This window comes from Lolium rigidum, chromosome 2 (genome assembly GCF_022539505.1).
Source record: "Lolium rigidum isolate FL_2022 chromosome 2, APGP_CSIRO_Lrig_0.1, whole genome shotgun sequence".
NCBI classification, from domain to species: Eukaryota; Viridiplantae; Streptophyta; class Magnoliopsida; order Poales; family Poaceae; genus Lolium; species Lolium rigidum.
Window position 1 is genome coordinate 172,300,137 of NC_061509.1, and position 21,360 is coordinate 172,321,496.

The 21,360-nt window shown below is 43.7% G+C and overlaps 1 protein-coding gene and 1 pseudogene across 1 annotated transcript; both read left to right on the forward strand.

Moving 5' to 3' along the window:
• Nucleotides 1-4,856: 4,856 nt before the first annotated feature.
• LOC124687709 (transcription termination factor MTERF8, chloroplastic-like) lies at nucleotides 4,857-6,074 on the forward strand. The gene has a single exon (XM_047221461.1). The coding sequence runs from the start codon at nucleotides 4,857-4,859 to the stop codon at nucleotides 6,012-6,014; it is 1,158 nt and encodes a 385-aa protein (XP_047077417.1). The 3' UTR covers nucleotides 6,015-6,074.
• A 2,020-nt stretch (nucleotides 6,075-8,094) lies between these two features.
• Nucleotides 8,095-9,943, forward strand: LOC124690306 (annotated as a pseudogene).
• Nucleotides 9,944-21,360: the final 11,417 nt, after the last annotated feature.

The following is a 21,360-nucleotide window of genomic DNA, read 5'->3' on the forward strand; positions in this document are numbered from 1 at the left end:
GTGAGAGTTAGAGCAGAGACTCAGAGAGTAGGAGTGGGGAGGCGGCTATGCATGCGTGCATATTTTGGAGCTGATGAAAATATACACAGGGGAAGTGCTGTTTATCCATCCGTGAAGATAGCCGAGGCGTAGATCGTTGTTTGTTTTGCCATCAGATTTCTTTTGGCGGCGTGGTTTACCATCTTGAGAAGAGTCGATCGTGATAGTATTATTTGATAGCGGAAGTTTATCATCTTTAATTAAGGCAAGCTGCTTTATACCCTTCATGTATTTTTGTAGAATACATATTGTTGTTAAATACATGATATAGTAGTTGGTAGATGGTATCGGAGATATTCGTGGGCTAATTCGCCGGTGTCGTTACGCGGTGATGGATCCGCTGGAGCCACCGGTACGAATCGGGCATTAGCGCGAATATCGATAGAAAGTGATCAACATGAGAGATACATGTTTTTATAAGAGCAAACTTGGTGCTACGAAGGTAAACATATTGTACCGGTCACAGTTCAGGTATGGGACTGTTTGTGTTCTCCACTGGGGACGGCCTCTGTTCGGGAACGTGTCGGTGATGGATCCGTAGGAGCGACCGGCATCGATAGGTCGAGTGTCCGGATCTTAGCGGGTATAAGAACACTGCTTGACTAGCGCAACCTAGTCAAGACTGTCGATGTCGAGTACCCTCTGCAGAGTGTAAAAGTGTGAATTTCACCCCTGTGATTCCCGGGTAGGGAAACTTACTTTCATGTGTGGCACCATGCGTTTTTAATATGCCTAATACTTTAATCACCTTTTGTTTTCAGAAAAGCATTTGTGTTTTACAACTTATATGATTGTGTATAACCGGTTTGCTGAGTATGACTTGTCGTACTCACCTCAGCTCCCCTATGTTTTTTTTTAGACACAGATGTCGTCATCGAAGAAGACCTCGTCGGCGGAGGTTTAGGCACGACCAGCGGGTGGGAAGCGATGTAGAGAATCTAGTTGTAGTTCTTGTGTAATTGTAAATAAATTTATAAAGATGTTGAATAGTTAAGCTTCTCGAGATCCACTGTGCTGGTTTAAGCCTGCATTTTTAGCCTTGCGCGAGTATAAGCCTCTCGGTTTATAGGCGCGCGGCGGCTGTCTCGTCCAGACCCGATCTCGGGGCGTGACAGCCGGCCACCTTGCAGGTCTTGAAGAAACAGAGAGGAGGAATGAGGATGGCTCGGGCTGGGGGCGGCTCGGACGCCACACATAAGTGGATGTGTGGCGCCCTTCCGAGCGGCGCCACAGTTTCACAGTGTGGCGCCGATGGGAGCGGCGCCAGACATCCTGCCACGTCGGATCGGCGCACAGCTCAGCGTCGAGGGCGCCACGTCGGCTGGGCGAGTGGCACCGCTGGCAGGGGCGTCACACAGTGAGGTGTGGCACCGATGTGAGAGGCGCCACACAAAAGGGTTAGATGGGTGAAATAGTTTCGCCGGAGGATCAGTTTGTGCTATAGTTTCAGAAAAGGGTTATTTTTGTGTAAATCGCCTACTAAAAATGAACATATGTAAAATAATAAACATATGTAAAATAATAGAACTCTTTGGCTACAGTTATCCACCTCACGAAAGGCAGAAATGCTCCTCTACACTCTGCCAAAGGGAGCTCTCCATGTTCCATCGAGATGCCAATCTCACGGCAGAAACTTGGATTCGCGAGAACTCCTAGAGTACTCAGTTATAACCCTGACACCTTCAAAATACCAGCTTCGACGACGTGGGCTTAGCCTAGTGGTTGGGGTCGCAGTGGCGCACCCTAACGACCGGAGTTCGATTTCTTTCATGGACGAATTTCGGAATTGTCACGCCAAGTCCCGCTTCTACTATATCAAAAAGTGTCTAGTTCCTCCTAGACACGGTTTCATTTTTTTTTTCAAAATACCAGCTTCATTTCTCAAAAGTAATAGAACACTCAGATTTTCTTTTCTGATCCTGCCAGCAAACAAAATGTTTGCAGGATAGAAGAAATACCATGCATGGTATCCTGATTTCGTGCTATCATGCACAATTCACATTATTTTACTATGCGTCTGACATAAGGACATGAAATTACACAATGCAATAGTTGTAAATAGACCAACCAGCCAGCTGGAATAACAGAATCGTAATCATGTTCCCAATAACACAGCACGTGCTATTATTCCTAATATAACATTGCTTCTTAGCATATGTGGGCCAGGGTCCATTCTTAACTCTGAAATTTGACAGATAATGAAAAAAATATAAATTTGTGATTCCCGTCTTTTCACCATAAATGAGAAGAAAAGAACAGGAAAATACAACCATCCTCTTTGAAAATCTTCTCACCAGTTGAGAAAATCAAGAAAATGACTGAACTACAGTTAGAGTTATCATGGAACTTGTTAGATCCATGTTAGAGGACAGGGTGTTTCTGCACCTGGGTGCATATGCACCCTTTATTTGAAATACATATTAAACATATTTTCAAATGTTAAAAAAATATAAAAAAAATGTCTCGTGTATACCTTGACATGTTACATGTTCACAAAGTTGTTTCAGCAAAAAACGATATGTTTTGTGCCCTGTACTAAAAAGACAAATTTTTGGTGTTAAAATAGTCTATTTCTCGAGGCATTATTTGTCTTTTTTACACAGGGTATAAAAATTGTTAGTTTTACGTGAAACTTTACGTGTACACATAGAACATGTCCCTCTACATGTTAAATTTTTTTCCTAAATTTTTTTACTTTTTGAAATATGTTTTATACATACCAGGTGCATATGCACCCATGATCAGTTTTGGTTTTCCGCATGTTAGAAGCCTTTGCAACCTCTAGAATAATTCCAGTGAGGCCAACACCAACTATCAAATATCCCAAATGTATTTGAAACCCCCATGAATATGCCAGTAAATTTTGGAGCAACATCCATATGATTCACCGCAAACACTTGTCTTCTGAAAGCCAGAAAACCAAGCGATGCCCATGAACAAATCACGTACAGTCGCTGAGGGCGTCCCAAATGAAGGAAGGGCCATAAGTGCAACGACCACGACAACAAACCCAATGGTGTTCAGGAGCTTCCCTGTCTTGGTAGCTGATAAAATATTTTTTGGAATCAAGTCATCAGCAACCACTCCACCAATATTGGAGAAAACAAAATTGTTAAAATAGGGAAGTATCTCTGAGGATCCCATATCCTGGAGCCTAAGCTCAAAGGGCTAATTCAAAATCAGTAGGCAGCCAGTTTTCATTACCCAGCATATAAGTGTGATGGCTATCGGAGAAACTGAAGGCCAGATCTTGTTGATCAGACACCGCTCCGTCTAGCAGAACCCGAATTTGACCCCGTATATTTGTAAATTTAAAACCCCGGGAAACTTTCATTCATAGTTCGTCGATCATACATAGAAATCGACGTACCTGCATACATACAAAATGCGCGATCGGATCGCGACTTCTAGTCAGAGAGGTCGATGATGAACCCATCGGCCTCCGCCTCCGCCTGCGCCTGCGCCGCCCGCGCCTCCGCCTCCTTCACGGCGGCGATGGCCTCCGCCCTTTCTTCCTCCTCCACCTTCTTCTTCTCGTCGGCGTCCTTGAGGGACTCTTGAATCGCCTTCAAGAAGGCGGGGTCCTTGTCCTCGTCTTCCTCCTCCTCCTCGCCGGCGAGCGGGGCACCTCCGCCGCTGGTGCTCCCGATGGTCGCCCTCCACGCCTCGTTCACCCGGCGTTGGCGCTCCCACTCGGCGAGCCACGCCGAGAACTTCGGGCCGCTCATCGGGTTGAGCGGCGGGTCCTCGTGGTACTAGCGGCCGCCCCGCGTGAAGTCGCGGAGCTTCGCCGGGACGAACTCCTCGCCGTCGTACTTGCAGGCCGCGCGACGAATCTGTTGCAAAAAAGTCGCCAGGCATCCTCCACGTTGTCCGGCGAGCGGGATCGCTTCGATCCGCTCGCCGGCGAGGCGGTACTACGGCGGCGGGAGTCCATGCTTGAGATTGGGTGGAATGCGGCGCGGGGTTGGGACGAATTGCTCGCCGGAGCAGGAGGAGGAGGCGGCGGCGCACGGCGGAGCTAGGGTTGCGAGTGAGAACCCCTCACGCGCACCTGCGTCCGGTATAAGTAGGGGGCGGAGGGGCCGATTTCCTGGGCCCCGTATTCCGCCGAAACGGGGCGGCCCGAATACGGGGGCTGCTAGACGGCCCAAACCGCGCCTGCCCCGTATCTCGCCGGAATTTTACGGGGTGGGTGGGTTATAAGGGGCCTGTTAGACATGCTCTTAGTACCCATCATATAAGTAGACTTGACAGCAAAATTTCCTGCGTAGCTCTTACCAGAAAAAATCGATAGTTCACACACACCATGACACCAATATTGATGGGTACCCACAAATGTACATATTCTACCCATCGAGACACAGAAATTATAACTGTGAAATGCATTCTTCAACTGGTAAACAGGCCCGAAAGTCCTGGACACTGCAAATTTAGCAATGTAGGACTACTGAAATCATGTTACCACCTCATTGAAAAATAAAAAAAACATTCCCAACCAGAGACATGTTTCCAGGAAAACTTAGCTTGCATCGGAACCGGAAGCGGAAGCAGGTTTGCTCCTTGTATTTAAATTCGAGCCAAATGTATAAAGACTGATAATGTATTTAATTCTCCAAATAATCTGCCATTTCTGCATGTTTGAAAGTTGAAACACCAGACCACCAGAGAGGCAGAGACTGGCTTCATGCTCCGCCTCCAGACGACTTGGGCCTCGATCTGGGCCTCTTTTTTCTGGTGCCACCAGAGACAACAACAGCCGGCACCGTCCGTCCCCTCTTTCCCTCGCCGGCGCCGCCACGCCGGGCGCCTGGGCCATGCTCCGCCTCCGAAGCTCCATCCTCGCCCGTCTCCTCTCTTCTCCCGCCAGCTCTCCCATCTCCCAACTCCACCGCCAGCTCTCCGCCGCCGCCCCCCCACCAATTACCCCAAACCATAGCTTCGCTCTTGACGACTACCTCGTCAAGAACTGCGGCCTTACCCGGGCACAGGCACTCAAGGTCTCCGGGAAGCTCGCCCACATCACGTCCCCCACCAAGCCCGACGCCGTCCTCGCCTTCCTCGCCGGCCTCGGCCTCTCCCGCGCCGACGTCGCCGCCGTCGTCGCCAAGGACCCCAAGTTCCTCTGCGCCGGCGTCGAGAAAACCCTGACCCCTACCGTCATCGATCTCGCCGGCCTCGGCCTCTCGCGTACCGAGATCGCGCGCCTCGTCTCGCTCACCCCCGGCAACTTCCGCCGCAGATCCCTCGTCTCCAACCTACCCTACTACATCTCGCTCTTCGGCTCCACCAACAACCTCGTCCCTTTTTTCAAGCAGAGCTCTGGTCTCCTCGGAAGCAGCCTCGACAAGGTGGTCAGGCCCAACGTCGCGTTCCTGCGGCAGTGCGGGCTACGCGACTGCGACATCTCCAAGCTCTGCCTCTCCACGCCATGGGTGCTCTCCGCCAACCCGGAGCAAGTCCGGGCGTTCGTGGCGTGCGCCGAGGGTCTTGGTGTACCCCGCGGGTCTGGGACATACATGAACGCTCTGGATGCTATAGCATTCCTTGGCGAGGACAACGTTGCCGCCAAAGTGGAGTATTTGAAGAAGACACTCAGCTGGTCGGACGCTGAGCTGCGCATGGCTGTTTGCAAGGCTCCGAATGTGCTCAAGAGGTCAAAGGAATCGCTGCAGCGCAGGTCCCACTTCTTCTTCTCCGAGGTTGGGCTGGAACCCGCGTACATTGCTCGTCGCCCCGTAATGCTCTGCTACAACCTAGAGAGCCGGCTGAGACCGCGGTACTACGTTTTCAAGTTTCTTATGGTGAATGGATTGCTAGACAACGGTTGGGGCTTCAATTCAATTTCTAAGGTGTCTGAGAAGGTATTCATGGACAAGTTCATCAGCCCTCACAAGGAATCTGCACCGCACCTTGCTCAAGACTACGCCAAGGCTTGTAGAGGGGAAGTGCCGGTTAGTTTCAGATTTACATGAACCAAGAACCAACTTTGAAAATTTGTAGCTGCGTATGACATGGCTGAGCTTTCACTATGCCTAGTAAGCTTGTATTCCACATTAGTGTTTTTCTAACTAGATGGTTGTTTCCTTCTGCTATGTCTACCACATGGTGTTCTGGTAGTTCCTAATGCCTAATGAAAGTTATTATTCATATATGCTGTCATTAAATAGACAAGAAAATAGTGCATACAGTCTCTGAAATGAAAGCCCATGAATATTATTGTTATTCTGGCTCCCGATTAGGGTTATGAAAATTGGATGTGCGGTAGACAAGTTTTTCCTTTGAAACCAGAGCCCAAAGAACCAGAAAGCATAATAACGGTGCTGCCTTGTTTTCCGGTATATATATCAGCATGATTTTGCTTCCATTCCAATTTTTATGTTCCCATATTCACTGTCTTTCATTTTCCATCATATGCCAGTTATTAGTACCGAATTTGCAGCTCAGTTTTCTATATCTAGATATGCTTAGAAATTAGGTTTTTGTTGGGTGCCTTTTGATTCCTTTCCCCTTATCCTGCTAAGATTGATGATCTTTGTTCCTAACTCCTGCAGATTATTTTACTTGCACTGAAAAAAATATCAAACATGAAAATGTTACAAAAATTTGGGATTACAGAATGATCAACAATGAATATTTGCATCATTTGCATCTGCCATTTATAGTTGGAACTAAACCAGAGGAGATAACAATTAAATACATTATCAGCAAGTTCATTGAAGAGTACTAGTTTTGTTCTCCAAAGCTTTTAGTAAGTCATTCCGCAACAATGCTCCAAGAGGCATTGAGTAAAAGTGAAGACTGTTAGTGCCTAATTCTGTTTGCGAAAAGAAAAACATAACATGTGAATGTAACACCTGAGATCAATCTAGGAAGATTGGATACACATTAAACCGAGGGTTTACATTCTAATCATTTTCCGATCTTAAATCATGATATAAGAAACAAATTAACAACATAGCTTCGTTCAGACATGCTACCTTGCTGGGCATTACAAAAACATGTAACACCATGATTCTTGGCTTCTTGCAAGTTGCAAACCAGAGGAAGCTTAATATTTACCAGCCATAGTATTTGAAGGATATAGTAGGCCCTATACACAAATTGTACTATTGCATTTTCAGTTATTGAGATCAGTTGTGCCAAAAAATCAAAGCATGAGCCACCACGCCATTCAGAAATACAGGAGAAAAATTAAGCAAAACAGATACAAACTAGTAAATCATGAATTACTCAGTCTTTCACAATAGTTAATATCTAAACAAGTCTACTGCAGGAAGAATGGAGATGTTCAGCTTAGAAAAACTAAAGCAATCAACCAATAAACTAGATCAAAACTTCGTCCACGGCCGTGATCAGCACAGTGGGCATCAACATATCCAAAACTGTTTCCATGAAAAAGTAAATCCAAATTTTCATCCAAAGGGAGATTTCAAGACATCACATCATCTTCATGGCCTAAATGAATACCTTCTTTCATGGAAAGAGGAGATGAACAACTAAACCTTCTTTCATCCAAAGGGATTGCATTAAATACAACAGTGGCCATTGAGAACATAAAGATATATTAGTGCCCAGATATACTGCTCATTGACGTCCGCCACGATGTTGCTGCACACACGCGCATGGCCGAGGCTGCCGTTGCATGCGCTGCTACTTGCGCGCGTTCGGATGAGAACGGCGCCAGCTCGGCGCTGGCGGTGTTCGAGGCGGCCTGCGTCGGCAAGGAGTTGTGCACGGTGCGGCACACCGAGGCGAGGACTTCCGCGTTGCCGCGCACACCAACGTCGTCGTCGAGGCGGCCGCCGCTCGATCTCACCTTCTGCGCCACCAACACCACCAGGCCCTCAGCGCCAGAAGTTGGCTCGCCCTGCCACCGTGGACGGCGGAGGCGACATGACCGCGCCGGGGAGGATGCAACGGTGGACGCGGCGGCGCGGGATACTGCGAGCAGTGCATGGCCTCCGGCCAAGATCCAAGCGCCGGCCATGGACGGCCGCGGGAGCAGGCGAGCTCGGGGACAGGGAGGATGTGGGCGCCGGCGAGCTGGGGGACATGAGGCTAGATGTCATCCACTCCTGCCTCCCGGCCTCCCCTGTCTCCGCGGCCGTCTCCCTCTCCGCCGCATTCTCCGACGACGACGACGGCGAGGACCGCATCAGCGCCCTCCCCGACGGTCTCCTGCGCAATGTCATCTCCCTCTTACCCGTCAAGGACGGCGCCCGCACGGACGCGCTCTCCCGGCGCTGGCGCGGCCTGTGGCGCAGCACCCCGCTCGTCATCGACGACGCCCACATCCTCTCGGACGGGCCCGGCATCGACTGGCCCGCCCCCGCTGCCGCGGTGGTCTCCCGCGTCCTCGCCGACTGGCTCCACCTCCTCGCCGGCTAGGGCGTGGAGAACCTCGTCCTCGTCAACCACCCCTGGTGCTTCACCGTGCCAGTGAAGTTCCCGCCGTCCATCCTCTCCTGCGGCGCCTCGCTCCAACGCCTCTACCTCAGTGTCTGGCTCTTCCCCTTGACCAGCAAAGGCCCCCCACGCAGCCCGGGCGTGTTTCCCCACCTCCGTGAGCTCGGCATCTGTCACGTCCTCATGCAGGAGCACGACCTGGAGTACCTCGTCGCTTGCAGCCCCAAGCTCGAGATCCTTGCGCTCATCTCCCACTGCTTGCCCCACCGCGTCCGCATTGGCAGCCACAGCCTCCGTTGCGTGATGCTCTGGCATTCCATGGTGGACGAGGTTGCGCTCATTGTCGCCCCGCAGCTGCAGCGTCTCATCGTCTACCGCTGCACGCTCCCCCCTGGGCCTGCAAGGACCATCAAGATCAAGATAGGCTATGCTCCTCAGCTCACCGTGCTCGGCTACTTGGACACGGCCAGACATGTGCTTGAAATCGGCAACACCATCGTCAAGGTCTAATATTCTCTCCTATTTTTATTCTTAGTGGACGAACTAGACAAATGTTTGAGTGTGCTGATTTGATTTGCACCGAATGAAACAATCAATCCATCGCTGCTCTGATGATTTGCAGTCTAAGGCGACAAAAATTAGCCCACATACGGTGGTTCCAAGCGTCAAGGTGTTGGCTCTGAAGGTGCGCTTTGGAGCCCCTGAGGAAGTGAGAACTTTGCTGAGTTTCTTGAGATGTTTCCCTGAAGTAAAGACGCTACACGTTATGGCTGTGAGTTTTTTGTTTACCCTGTGGCTGGCTCCTTGCATTCACTACTTGTGTTACTTCTTTCGCTCAACTGGGTGCTTCTTTGATTTTGCAGTCTGATAAATACTACCATGGCCCGGGTAAAGTCAAGGCCAGGGACAAGCTCAATTCCACATTCTGGCAAGGGGTCAGTCCCATCAACTGCGTGCAGTCGCATGTCAACAAGCTGGTGTTCGATCAGTTTAGTGGGGGCACAAATCAGGTTGAATTCCTGAAGTGGGTTCTTGGCAGAGCGTTGTTGCTGAAGAAAGTGATAGTCGTCCTGGCTGGTCCAGAATTTATCACGTTGAGTGAGGCCACAAGCAAACTGCAGCCATTGGTTTCCACGAGAATGTGGGCCAGTAAGGTCTTGCGCAAACCTTCCTTGGAGGTCCGCATGCCTGTAGCAGGTCATTTTTTGTGGTACGACGAAGCGTCTGATCTTTCTATCAGCGATCCATTTATATCATAAGGCACTAATGGAGCGTTTATTAGCAGCTAGAGCATCGTCGTTTGACTGACCTATTTCTTTGTTAAGTCAGTGATGGAGCATTCATTAGCTGCTAGAGCTTTATCGTTTGCGTGACTCGTTTCTTTGTGGAAGGAAGTGATGTAGCGTTAGTTAGCAGCTTATTTTGGGGTGTTGGAGATTCTGGGTTTAGCAACAGAATGTTGTGCAAGAGACTTTCTCATGACTTCAGTATGTAGTTACTTGCACCTGCATGCAATGTGATTTACCTAGCTTTACTGTGGCTGTGACTTGCTCATGCTGTTATCTGAATGATAACTATTATTTCTGAATTAGATTTGATCTCCATGGCCTGTAAATATGCTGGTATCTACACCTCGGTATTTGCATTTGATGCTACAGTTTGATGAGGACATCCCATCTACCTTTGCCCTATCACAGTTAAGCAACATTTATGCTTAGTTTCACTGCTTAATGCGATGGTGTGTGTTGGAGCAACCAATATGGTATCAATATTATGTGTTGATACATAATTGCGATGGTGTGTGTTGGAGCAACCAATATGGTATCAATATTATGTGCTGATACATAATGGCGATAGAAGATTAAACATATACACAATAAGATAATTGGTAAATTGTAATATAGTGTTGATGTTATGTTCTTCAACTCAACACTCGGATAACAAAGGTTAATTCTTTTTTTTTTCGAAATGGATTTCCCCAACCTCTGCATCAAAATGATGCATACTGCCGCTTTATTAAGATATAAAACGAATCCAGTTGTACACACGAACGACTAAAGACTTATTACAAATCACGGATCACAAAGGGTCTCAACAAAAATGAGCCATCTAAAAAAGAATAGCAACATGAAGCTTCTTTGCATCAGCATTCCAAACGCCTATCAGCAGACCATCCGCACCGGTTGTAGAAATTCCGTGCAACCATAACCAGGCGGTTGCACCCAATATCCATATCCAGTCGCACGTCCTCCGACTGTAGGTAGGACCACATATGGATCAAGTGTGTAGCTAAAGGAATGACCTGCAAAAATGATGGGAAACTCTTTTTGTTAAAGATGCAATCATTCCGAACTTTCCAAATCGCCCATAAAACAGCACATACACCCACTCTAATATGAGCCTTTTCTATTTTGGGCACCCCATTCAACCATTTCCCAAACAAATTTGTAATGTTTAAAGGGGGAGTTATATTGAAAGTCATGTGAATAATTCTCCATATCATACGGGTGAACGGACAAGTTAAAAACAAGTGTTGTATATTCTCCTCATGATCACAAAAACAACATCTCACATCCCCCTGCCAATTACGTTTGGCTAAATTATCCTTTGTGAGTATAACCTTTTTTTTGAAGAAACCACATAAAAATCCTAATCTTCAAAGGTACCTTCATCTTCCAGTTATATTTATTAAGAAAAACAGAGTTATCATTAAGCAAATCAATATACATGGATTTAACCGCATAAATACCAGAGGACGTGAGGCTCCATTTGAAAGTATCTTCGCTATCCGAGAGTTGTACCATGATTAATCTATTTAACAAATGAGTCCATCTTTCCCATTTATAATCATTCAGCGTTCTTCTAAAACCGATATTAAGTGGTGAGGCTGATAACACATTCTCAACAGTAACATTCCTGTGGTTCACTATGTTATATAAAGATGGGTATTCACTAGCCAAAGACCTCTGTCCTAGCCAAATATCCTCCCAAAATCTAATACTCTGGCCATTACCTATTTGAAACGAACCGCGTTTAAAAAATTCATCCTTTAGTTTCACAAGTCCCTTCCAAAAAGGTGAGTCCGTTGGATTAGCAGAAACCTGAGAGAGAGTTTTAGAACTTAAATATTTCTTGTGCAACAACTCTTGCCACATACCCTCTTCATTAATAAGTTTATGTAGCCACTTGGCTAACAGACTTTTATTTTTGAGTTCTAAATCCTCAATTCCTAACCCTCCTTGTTCTTTCGGCCTGCATATTATGTTCCACTTTGTCAACCTATATTTCTTTTTATGACCATCACTTTGCCAGAAAAAACGAGATCTGAAATAATCCAATCTTTTCCTAACCCCCTTCGGAATTTCAAGAAAAGAAAGCATAAACATGGGAAGGCTTGTGAGAATAGAGTTAATAAGTACGAGACGATCCCCGTAAGAAAGCATTTTACCAATCCAACTACTTAATTTTCTCTCAAATCGATCTTCAACTCGGTTTCCAATCCCCATTTCTTAACTTTCGAAAATTTATCGGGATACCCAAATATCTGAATGGTACTGATCCAATGTCACACCCGAACATAATTTTATAGTCACTCTCCATCTCCTTGGCCTTACCAAAACAAAACAACTCGCTCTTATGAAAATTTATTTTCAAACCCGACAGTTGCTCAAAAATACATAGAACTAATTTCATGTTTAACGCTTTGTTTAAATCATGCTCCATAAAAATGATAGTGTCATCCGCATATTGTAGAATCGAGACCCCGCCGTCAACTAAATGAGGAATCAGGCCAGCTACCTCACCATCCTCTTTCACTCTCGCAATCAAAATTGCTAGCATGTCTGCAACAATGTTGAAAAGAATAGGTGACATCGGATCACCTTGTCGAAGCCCTTTTCTCGTTTGAAAGTAGTGTCCAATATCTTCATTAATTCTGATCCCAACACTACCCTTTTCAATAAAGCTTTTTATCCAAGCACACCATTTTGGCGCAAAACCTTTCATTCTTAACACTTGTTGTAAAAAAGACCATTTTACTTTATCGTAAGCTTTCTCAAAATCAATTTTTAAAAGAACCCCATCTAATTTCTTCGTATGGAGCTCATGTATTGTCTCATGCAAGATAACCACACCTTCCAAAATATGTCTGCCAGGCATAAAAGCTGATTGTGTCGGCTGGACAACATTTTCAGCTATATGTGCCACACGGTTAGTTCCAACTTTAGTAAAAACTTTAAAACTCACATTCAACAAACAAATGGGTCTATATTGTTGTATTTGAATAGCATTTTCTTTTTTCGGCAAAAGGATAATTGTTCCGAAATTGAGATGAAAAAGAGGTAGCTCGCCTCGTTGAAAACTCGCAAACATATCTAGCATATCCGTTTTTATTATCTCCCAAAAAGTTTGATAGAATTCCGCCGGAAAACCATCTGGCACCGGCGCTTTATTTTTCTTCATCTGCATGATGGCTTCAAAAATTTCAGTTTCCGTAAAATCCTTAGTTAGGCATTCATTTTCTTCAACAGAGATTTGGGTAATATCCTGATTCATGGACTCAATCATCGCACAAGAGTTATCCATAGGAGGTCCGAAAAGTTTTTTATAATATTCTGAAATATATAATTTCAAGTTTTCTTGACCCACAATTGTTCCTTCCACTTGCTCAAGTTGAAAGATTTTTTTCCTTCATGCTTACCATTGGCTATTAAATGAAAATATTTAGTATTATCTCCACCCTCCTGAATGTGTTTGATTTTTGCCCGCTGCGCCCATTTTGATTCCTCACTACGTCGTAATTTAGCTAAAGTCTCATTTGCCACACGCATCGATATTCTCTCTTCTTCATTTAGTGGAGCTGTCTCCGCTTTTTTATCAAGGTTTGATGCGCGTAGATGTACACGTCCGTTGGGAACCCCAAGAGGAAGGTATGATGCGCACAGCGGCAAGTTTTCCCTAAGAAAGAAACCAATGTTATCGAACCAGTAGGAGCCAAGAAGCACGTGAAGGTTGTTGGTGGAGGAATGTAGTGCGGCGCAACACCAGTGAAACCGGCGCCAACGTGGAACCTGCACAACACAATCAAAGTACTTTGCCCCAACGTAACAGTGAGGTTGTCAATCTCACCGGCTTGCTGAAAACAAAGGATTAAGCGTATCGAGTGGAAGATGATGTTTGTTTGCAAAGAACAGTAAAAGCAGTAGAATGTATTCAGATGTAAAAGAATAGACCGGGGTCCACAGTTCACTAGTGGTGTCTCTCCAATAAGATAACTAGCATGCTGGGTGAACAAATTACAGGCGAGCAATTGACAAATAAAGATTCAATACATATCAACGATGATTACTATGTGATTCAATCAGGGCATTACGACAAAGTACACGGACACGCTATCCAGAGCATGCATCTATGCCTAAATAATCCACCTTCAGAGTTATCATCCGAACCCCTTCCGGTATTAAGTTGTAAACAACAGATAATTGCATTAAGTATGGTGCGTAATGTAATCAACACAAATATCCTTAGACAAAGCATCAATGTTTTATCCCTAGTAGCAATAGCACATCCACAACCTTAGAACTTTCTGTCACTGTCCCAGATTAAATGGAGGCATGAACCCACTATCGAGCATAATTACCCCCTCTTGGAGTTACAAGTATCAACTTGGCCAGAGCCTCTACTAGCAACGGAGAGCATGCAAGAACATAAACAACACATATATGATAGATTGATAATCAACTTAACATAGTATTCTCTATTCATCGGATCTCGCCAAACACAACATGTAGCATTACAAATAGATGATCTTGATCATGTTAGGCAGCTCACAAGATCTATAACAATGAAAGCACAAGCGGAGAAGACAACCATCTAGCTACTGCTATGGACCCATAGTCCAAGGATGAACTACTCACGCATCAATCCGGAGGCGGGCATGATGATGTAGAGCCCCTCCGGTGATGATTCCCCTCTCCGGCAGGGTGCCGGAGGCGATCTCCTCGAATCCCCCGAGATGGGATTCGCGACGACGGCGTCTCTGGAAGGTTTTCCGTATCGTGGCTCTCGGTACAGGGGGTTTCGCGACGGAGGCTTTAAGTAGGCGGAAGGGTAGGTCAAAGGGCGTCACGGGGTGCCCACACACTAGGGCCGCGCGGCCCCCCCCCCTTGGCCGCGCTGCCCTAGCGTGGCGGCGCCCCGTGGCCCCACTTCGTCTCCCTTTCGGTCTTCTGGAAGCTTCGTGTAAAAATAGGCCCCTGGGCGTTGATTTCGTCCAATTCCGAGAATATTTCCTTACTAGGATTTCTGAAACCAAAAACAGCAGTAAAACAACGAATCGGCACTTCGGCATCTTGTTAATAGGTTAGTGCCGGAAAATGTATAATAATGCTGTAAAGTATGTATAAAACATTCAAGTATTGTAATAAAAGTAGCATGGAACATAAGAAATTATAGATACGTTTGAGACGTATCAAGCATCCCCAAGCTTAGTTCCTACTCGTCCTCGAGTAGGTAAACGATAACACAAATAATTTCTGAAGTGACATGCTACCAACATAATCTTGATCAACATTATTGTAAAGCATATGAGATGAATGGAGTGATCTGAACAAAAGATTTCTAACAAAGATAATGACTAAACAAATGAATCATATAGCAAAACTTTTCATGAATAGTACTTTCAAGACAAGTATCAACAAGACTTGCATAAGAGATAACTCATAAGCAATAAATTCAAAGTAGAATGCATTGAAGCAACACAAAGGATGATTAAGTTTCAGCGAATGATTTCAACTTGTAACATGTATATCTCATGGATATTTGTCAACATAGAGTAATATAACAGGTGCAATAAGTAAACATGTAAGAATCAATGCACACAGTTAACACAAGTGTTTGCTTCTAAGATAGAAAGAAGTGGGTAAACTGACTCAACAATAAAGTAAAAGAATGGCCCTTCGCGGAGGGAAGCATTGATTACTATTTTTGTGCTAGAGCTTTTTGTTTTGAAAACATAGAACCAATTTTGTCAACGGTAGTAATAATTCATATGTGCTATGCATAATACTTCCTACAAGTTGCATGTCTCATGCATAGAGTACTAATAGTGCTCGCACCTTGTCCTACTTAGCTCGGAAACACGGATTCTCATCGCATAACATATGTTTCAACCAAGTGTCACAAAGGGGTACCTCTATGTCTCCTGTACAAAGGTCTAAGGAGAAAGCACGCATTGGATTTCTCGCTTTTGATTATTCTCAACTTAGACATCCATACCGGGACAACATAGACAACAGATAATGGACTCCTCTTTTTAATGCTTAAGCATTCAACAACAATTAATATTCTCATAAGAGATTGAGGTTGTATGTCCAAACTGAAACTTCCACCATGATACATGGCTTTAGTTAGCGGCCCAATGTTCTTCTCTAACATATGCATACTCAAACCATTTGATCATGAAGTCCACTTACTTCGGACAAGACGAACATGCATAGCATCTCACATGATATCCAACAAAGATAAAGTTGATGCATGGCGTCCCCAGAAAACATGGTTACCGCTCAACAAGCAACTTATAAGAATTAAGACACATAACTACATATTCATCACCACAATAGTTTTTAAGCTATTTGTCCCATGAGCTATATATTGTAAAGGTAGAGGAATGAAATTTAAAGGTAGCACTCAAGTAATTTACTTTGGAATGGCAAGAAATACCACATAATAGGTAGATATGGTGGACACAAATGGCATAAAGTTTGGCTCAAGGTGTTTGGATGCACGAGAAGCATTTCCTCTCAGTACAAGGTTTGGGCTAGCAAGGTTGTTTGAAGCAAACACAAGTATGAACAGGTACAACAAAACTCACACAAGAACATATTGAAAGCATTATAAGGCTCTACACTGTCTTCCTTGTTGTTCAAACACTTTACCCGAAAATATCTAGACTTAGAGAGATCAATCATGCAAACCAAATTAAACAAGCTCTACAGCAGTTGTTCATTAATAGATTAAACTACATGATGCAAGAGCTTAAACATGATCTATGAGAGCTCAAACAATTGTCAAATTTACCAAACCATATGTAGCATTTTCCAATTCCAACCAAATAGCAATCTAACGAAGCAATGAGGTTTCGCCATGAACATTAAAGCACAATTAAGAACACAAGTGTTCCATATGAAAAAGCGGAGCGTAATATCTCCAATATAAGAATGGCGGAATCCAACTTAATTCAAAACAAAACAAAAATAAAAACAAACCGACGCTCCAAGTAAAGAACATAAGAATGTGATGGAATAAAAATATAGTTTCACTAGAAGTGACATGATAATGTTGTCGATGAAGAAGGGGATGCCTTGGGCATCCCCAAGCTTAGATGCTTCAGTCTTCTTAAAATATGCAGGGATGAACCACCGGGGCATCCCCAAGCTTAGACCTTTCACTCTTCTTGATCATAGTATATCATCCTCTTCTCTTGACCCTTGAAAACTTCCTTCACACAAACTTCAAGCAAACTCATGAGAGGGTTAGTGCATACCCACAAATTCACATATTCAGAGGTGACACAATCATTCTTAACACTTCTGGACATTGCACAAAGCTTCTGAAAGTTAATGGAACAAAGAAACTCATTCAACATAGCAAAAGCGGCAATGCGAAATAAAAGACAGAATCTGTCAAAAACAGAACAGTCCGTAAAGATGCATCTGGACTGGGCACTTAACTTGCTCAAATGGAAAAACTCAAAACTAATGAAAGTTGCGTACATATATGAGGATCACGCTCGTAAATTTTCAGATTTTTTCGAATTTTTTTACAGAGACTTATGCCAGAATTCGTGACAGACAGCAATGCTGTTTCTGCGCAGCGATCCCAAATATAACATCAACTTTAGCATAGAAACTTTACTTGGCACAAAAACATGATAAGGAGAGGTTGCTACAGTAGTAAACAACTTCCAAGACTCAACAATACAGTAAATAAAATAAAATATGGGTTATCTCCCAAGAAGTGCTTTTCTTTAACGCCTTTCAGCTATGCACAGAAAGTGCAAATCAAGTAACATCAAAAGATGAAGCATCAACATCATAACTTGTTCTAATAATAGAATCAAAAGGCAACTTCATTCTCTTTCTAGGGAAGTGTTCCATACCTTTCTTGAGAGGAAATTGATATTTAATATTACCTTCCTTCATATCAATAACAGCACCAATGGTTCGAAGAAAAGGTCTTCCCAACACAATAGGACAAGATGCATTGCATTCGATATCCAAGACAACAAAATCAACGGGGACAAGGTTATTGTTAACCGTAATGCGCACATTATCAATCCTCCCCAAAGGTTTCTTTTTAACATTATCAGCAAGATTAACATCCAAATAACAATTCTTTAATGGTGGCAAGTCAAGCATATCATAAATCTTTTTAGGCATAACATAAATACTTGCACCAAGATCACATAAAGAATTACACTCAAAGTCATTGAATTTCATTTTAATGATGGGCTCCCAACCATCTTCTAACTTCCTAGGAATAGAAGTTTCAAGTTTTAATTTCTCTTCCCTAGCTTTAATGAGAGCATTTGTAATGTGTTTTGTAAAGGCTAAATTTATAGCACTAGCATTGGGACTTCTAGCAAGTTTTTGTAAGAACTTTATAACTTCAGTAATATGACAATCATCAAAATCTAAACCATTATGTTCTACAGCAATGGAATCATTGTTACCAATATTTTGAAAAATTTCAGCAGTTTTATCACAATCAGTAGTTTCAGCAGTTTCAGGCAATTTTGTACGCTTTGCACTAGGAGTAGAAACATTGCCAACACCAATTATTTTACCATTGATAGTAGGAGGTGCAGCAACATGTGAAGAATCAACATTACTAGTGGTGGTAATAGTCCATACTTTAGCTACATTATTTTCTTTAGCAAGTTTTTCTTTTTCTTCTCTATCCCACCTAGCATGCAATTCAGCCAATTAATTCTAACTTGGATGGCATTTGTTTTAGCAAACCTAGCATCTTCAACTTTCTCAGGCATAACTTTCAATTTTAAAAGATCAACATCAAGAGCAAGACTATCAACCTTAGAAGCAAGAATATCAATTTTACTAAGCTTTTCTTCAACAGTTTTATTGAAAGCAGTTTGTGTATTAATAAATTCTTTAAGCATCGCTTCAAGACCAGAGGGTACACTCTTATTATTGTTGTAAGAATTACCATAAGAATTACCATAACCATTACCATTATTAGAAGGATATGGCCTAAAGTTGTTGTTACCATAATTATTCCTATAAGCAATGTTGTTGAAATTATTGTTCTTAATGAAATTCACATCAACATTTTCTTCTTGAGCAACCAATGAGGCTAAAGGAACATTATTAGGATCAATATGAGATCTACCATTTGCAAGCATAGACATAATAGCATCAATCTTATCACCCAAAGAAGAGGTTTCTTCAACAGAATTTACCTTCTTACCTTGAGGAGTTCTTTCAGTGTGCCATTCAGAGTAATTGATCATCATATCATCAAGTAATTTAGTTGCGGCGCCTAGAGTGATGGACATAAAAGTACCTCCAGCAGCTGAATCCAATAGGTTCCTTGAGAAAAATTCAATCCTGCATAAAAGGTTTGGATGATCATCCAAGTAGTCAGTCCATGGGTTGGACAATTCTTTACCAAAGATTTCATTCTCTCCCATGCTTGAGCAACATGTTCATTATCAAATTGTTTAAAATTTATTATGCTACTTCTCAAAGATATAATCTTAGCAGGAGGATAATATTTACTAATAAAAGCATCTTTACATTTAGTCCATGAATCAATACTATTCTTAGGTAAAGAAAGCAACCAATCTTTAGCTCTTCCTCTTAATGAGAAAGGAAACAATTTCAGTTTTATAGTATCACCATGTATATCCTTATATTTTTGCATTTCACAAAGTTCAACAAAATTATTAAGGTGGGCAGTAGCATCATCAGTACTAACACCAGAAAATTGCTCTCTCATAACAAGATTCAGTAAAGCAGGTTTAATTTCATAGAATTCTGCTGTAGTAGCAGGTGGAGCAATAGGAGTACATATAAAATTATTATTATTTGTGCTAGTGAAATCACACAACTTAGTATTTTCAGGAGTACCCATTATAGCAACAAAGTAAACTAAGCAAATAAAGTAAAGACAAGTAACTAATTTTTTTGTGTTTTTGATATAGAGAACAAGACAGTAAATAAAGTAAAGGTAGCAACTAATTTTTTTTTTTGTGTTTTGTTTAAGTGCAGCAAACAAAGTAGTAAATAAAATAAAGCAAGACAAAAACAAAGTAAAGAGATTGGAAGTGGAGACTCCCCTTACAGTGTGTCTTGATCTCCCCGGCAACGGCGCCAGAAAAAAGTCGCTTGATGCGCGTAGATGTACACATCCGTTGGGAACCCCAAGAGGAAGGTATGATGCGCACAGCGGCAAGTTTTCCCTCAGAAAGAAACCAAGGTTATCGAACCAGTAGGAGCCAAGAAGCACGTGAAGGTTGTTGGTGGAGGAATGTAGTGCGGCGCAACACCGGTGAAACCGGCGCCAACGTGGAACCTGCACAACACAATCAAAGTACTTTGCCCCAACGTAATGCAGTGAGGTTGTCAATCTCACCGGCTTGCTGAAAACAAAGGATTAAGCGTATCGAGTGGAAGATGATGTTTGTTTGCAAAGAACAGATAAAAGCAAGTAGAATGTATTCAGATGTAAAAGAATGGACCGGGGTCCACAGTTCACTAGTGGTGTCTCTCCAATAAGATAACTAGCATGCTGGGTGAACAAATTACAGGCGAGCAATTGCCAAATAAAGATTCAATATATATCAACGATGATTACTATGTGATTTAATCAGGGCATTACGACAAAGTACATAGACCGCTATCCAGCATGCATCTATGCCTAAATAATCCACCTTCAGGTTATCATCCGAACCCCTTCCGGTATTAAGTTGTAAACAACAGATAATTGCATTAAGTATGGTGTGTAACGTAATCAACACAAATATCCTTAGACAAAGCATCAATGTTTTATCCCTAGTAGCAACAAGCACATCCACAACCTTAGAACTTTCCGTCATCGTCCTGCAGTTAAATGGAGGCATGAACCCACTATCGAGCATAATTACCCCCTCTTGGAGTTACAAGTATCAACTTGGCCGAGCCTCTACTAGCAACGGAGAGCATGCAAGAACATAAACAACACATATATGATAGATTGATAATCAACTTAACATAGTATTCTCTATTCATCGGATCTCACCAAACACAACATGTAGCATTACAAATAGATGATCTTGATCATGTTAGGCAGCTCACAAGATCTATAACAATGAAAGCACAAGCGGAGAAGACAACCATCTAGCTATTGCTATGGACCCATAGTCCAAGGATGAACTACTCACGCATCAATCCGGAGGCGGGCATGATGATGTAGAGCCCCTCCGGTGATGATTCCCCTCTCCGGCGAGGTGCCGGAGGCGATCTCCCCGAATCCCCCGAGATGGGATTCGCGACGGCAGCGTCTCTGGAAGGTTTTCCGTATCGTGGCTCTCGGTACAGGGGGTTTCGCGACGGAGGCTTTAAGTAGGCGGAAGGGTAGGTCAAAGGGCGTCACGGGGGGCCCACACACTAGGGCCACGCGGGCCCCCCCTTGGCCGCGCCGCCCTAGCGTGGCGGCGCCCCGTGGCCCCACTTCGTCTCCCTTTCGGTCTTCTGGAAGCTTCGTGTAAAAATAGGCCCCTTGGGCGTTGATTTCGTCCAATTCCGAGAATATTTCCTTACTAGGATTTCTGAAACCAAAAACAGCAGAAAACAACAACTGGCACTTCGGCATCTTGTTAATAGGTTAGTGCCAGAAAATGTATAATAATGCTGT

Bases quoted from the DNA above. Each gene is read 5' to 3' on its own strand.
- LOC124687709 (XM_047221461.1), top strand. From the start codon at position 4,857: ATGCTCCGCCTCCGAAGCTCCATCCTCGCCCGTCTCCTCTCTTCTCCC.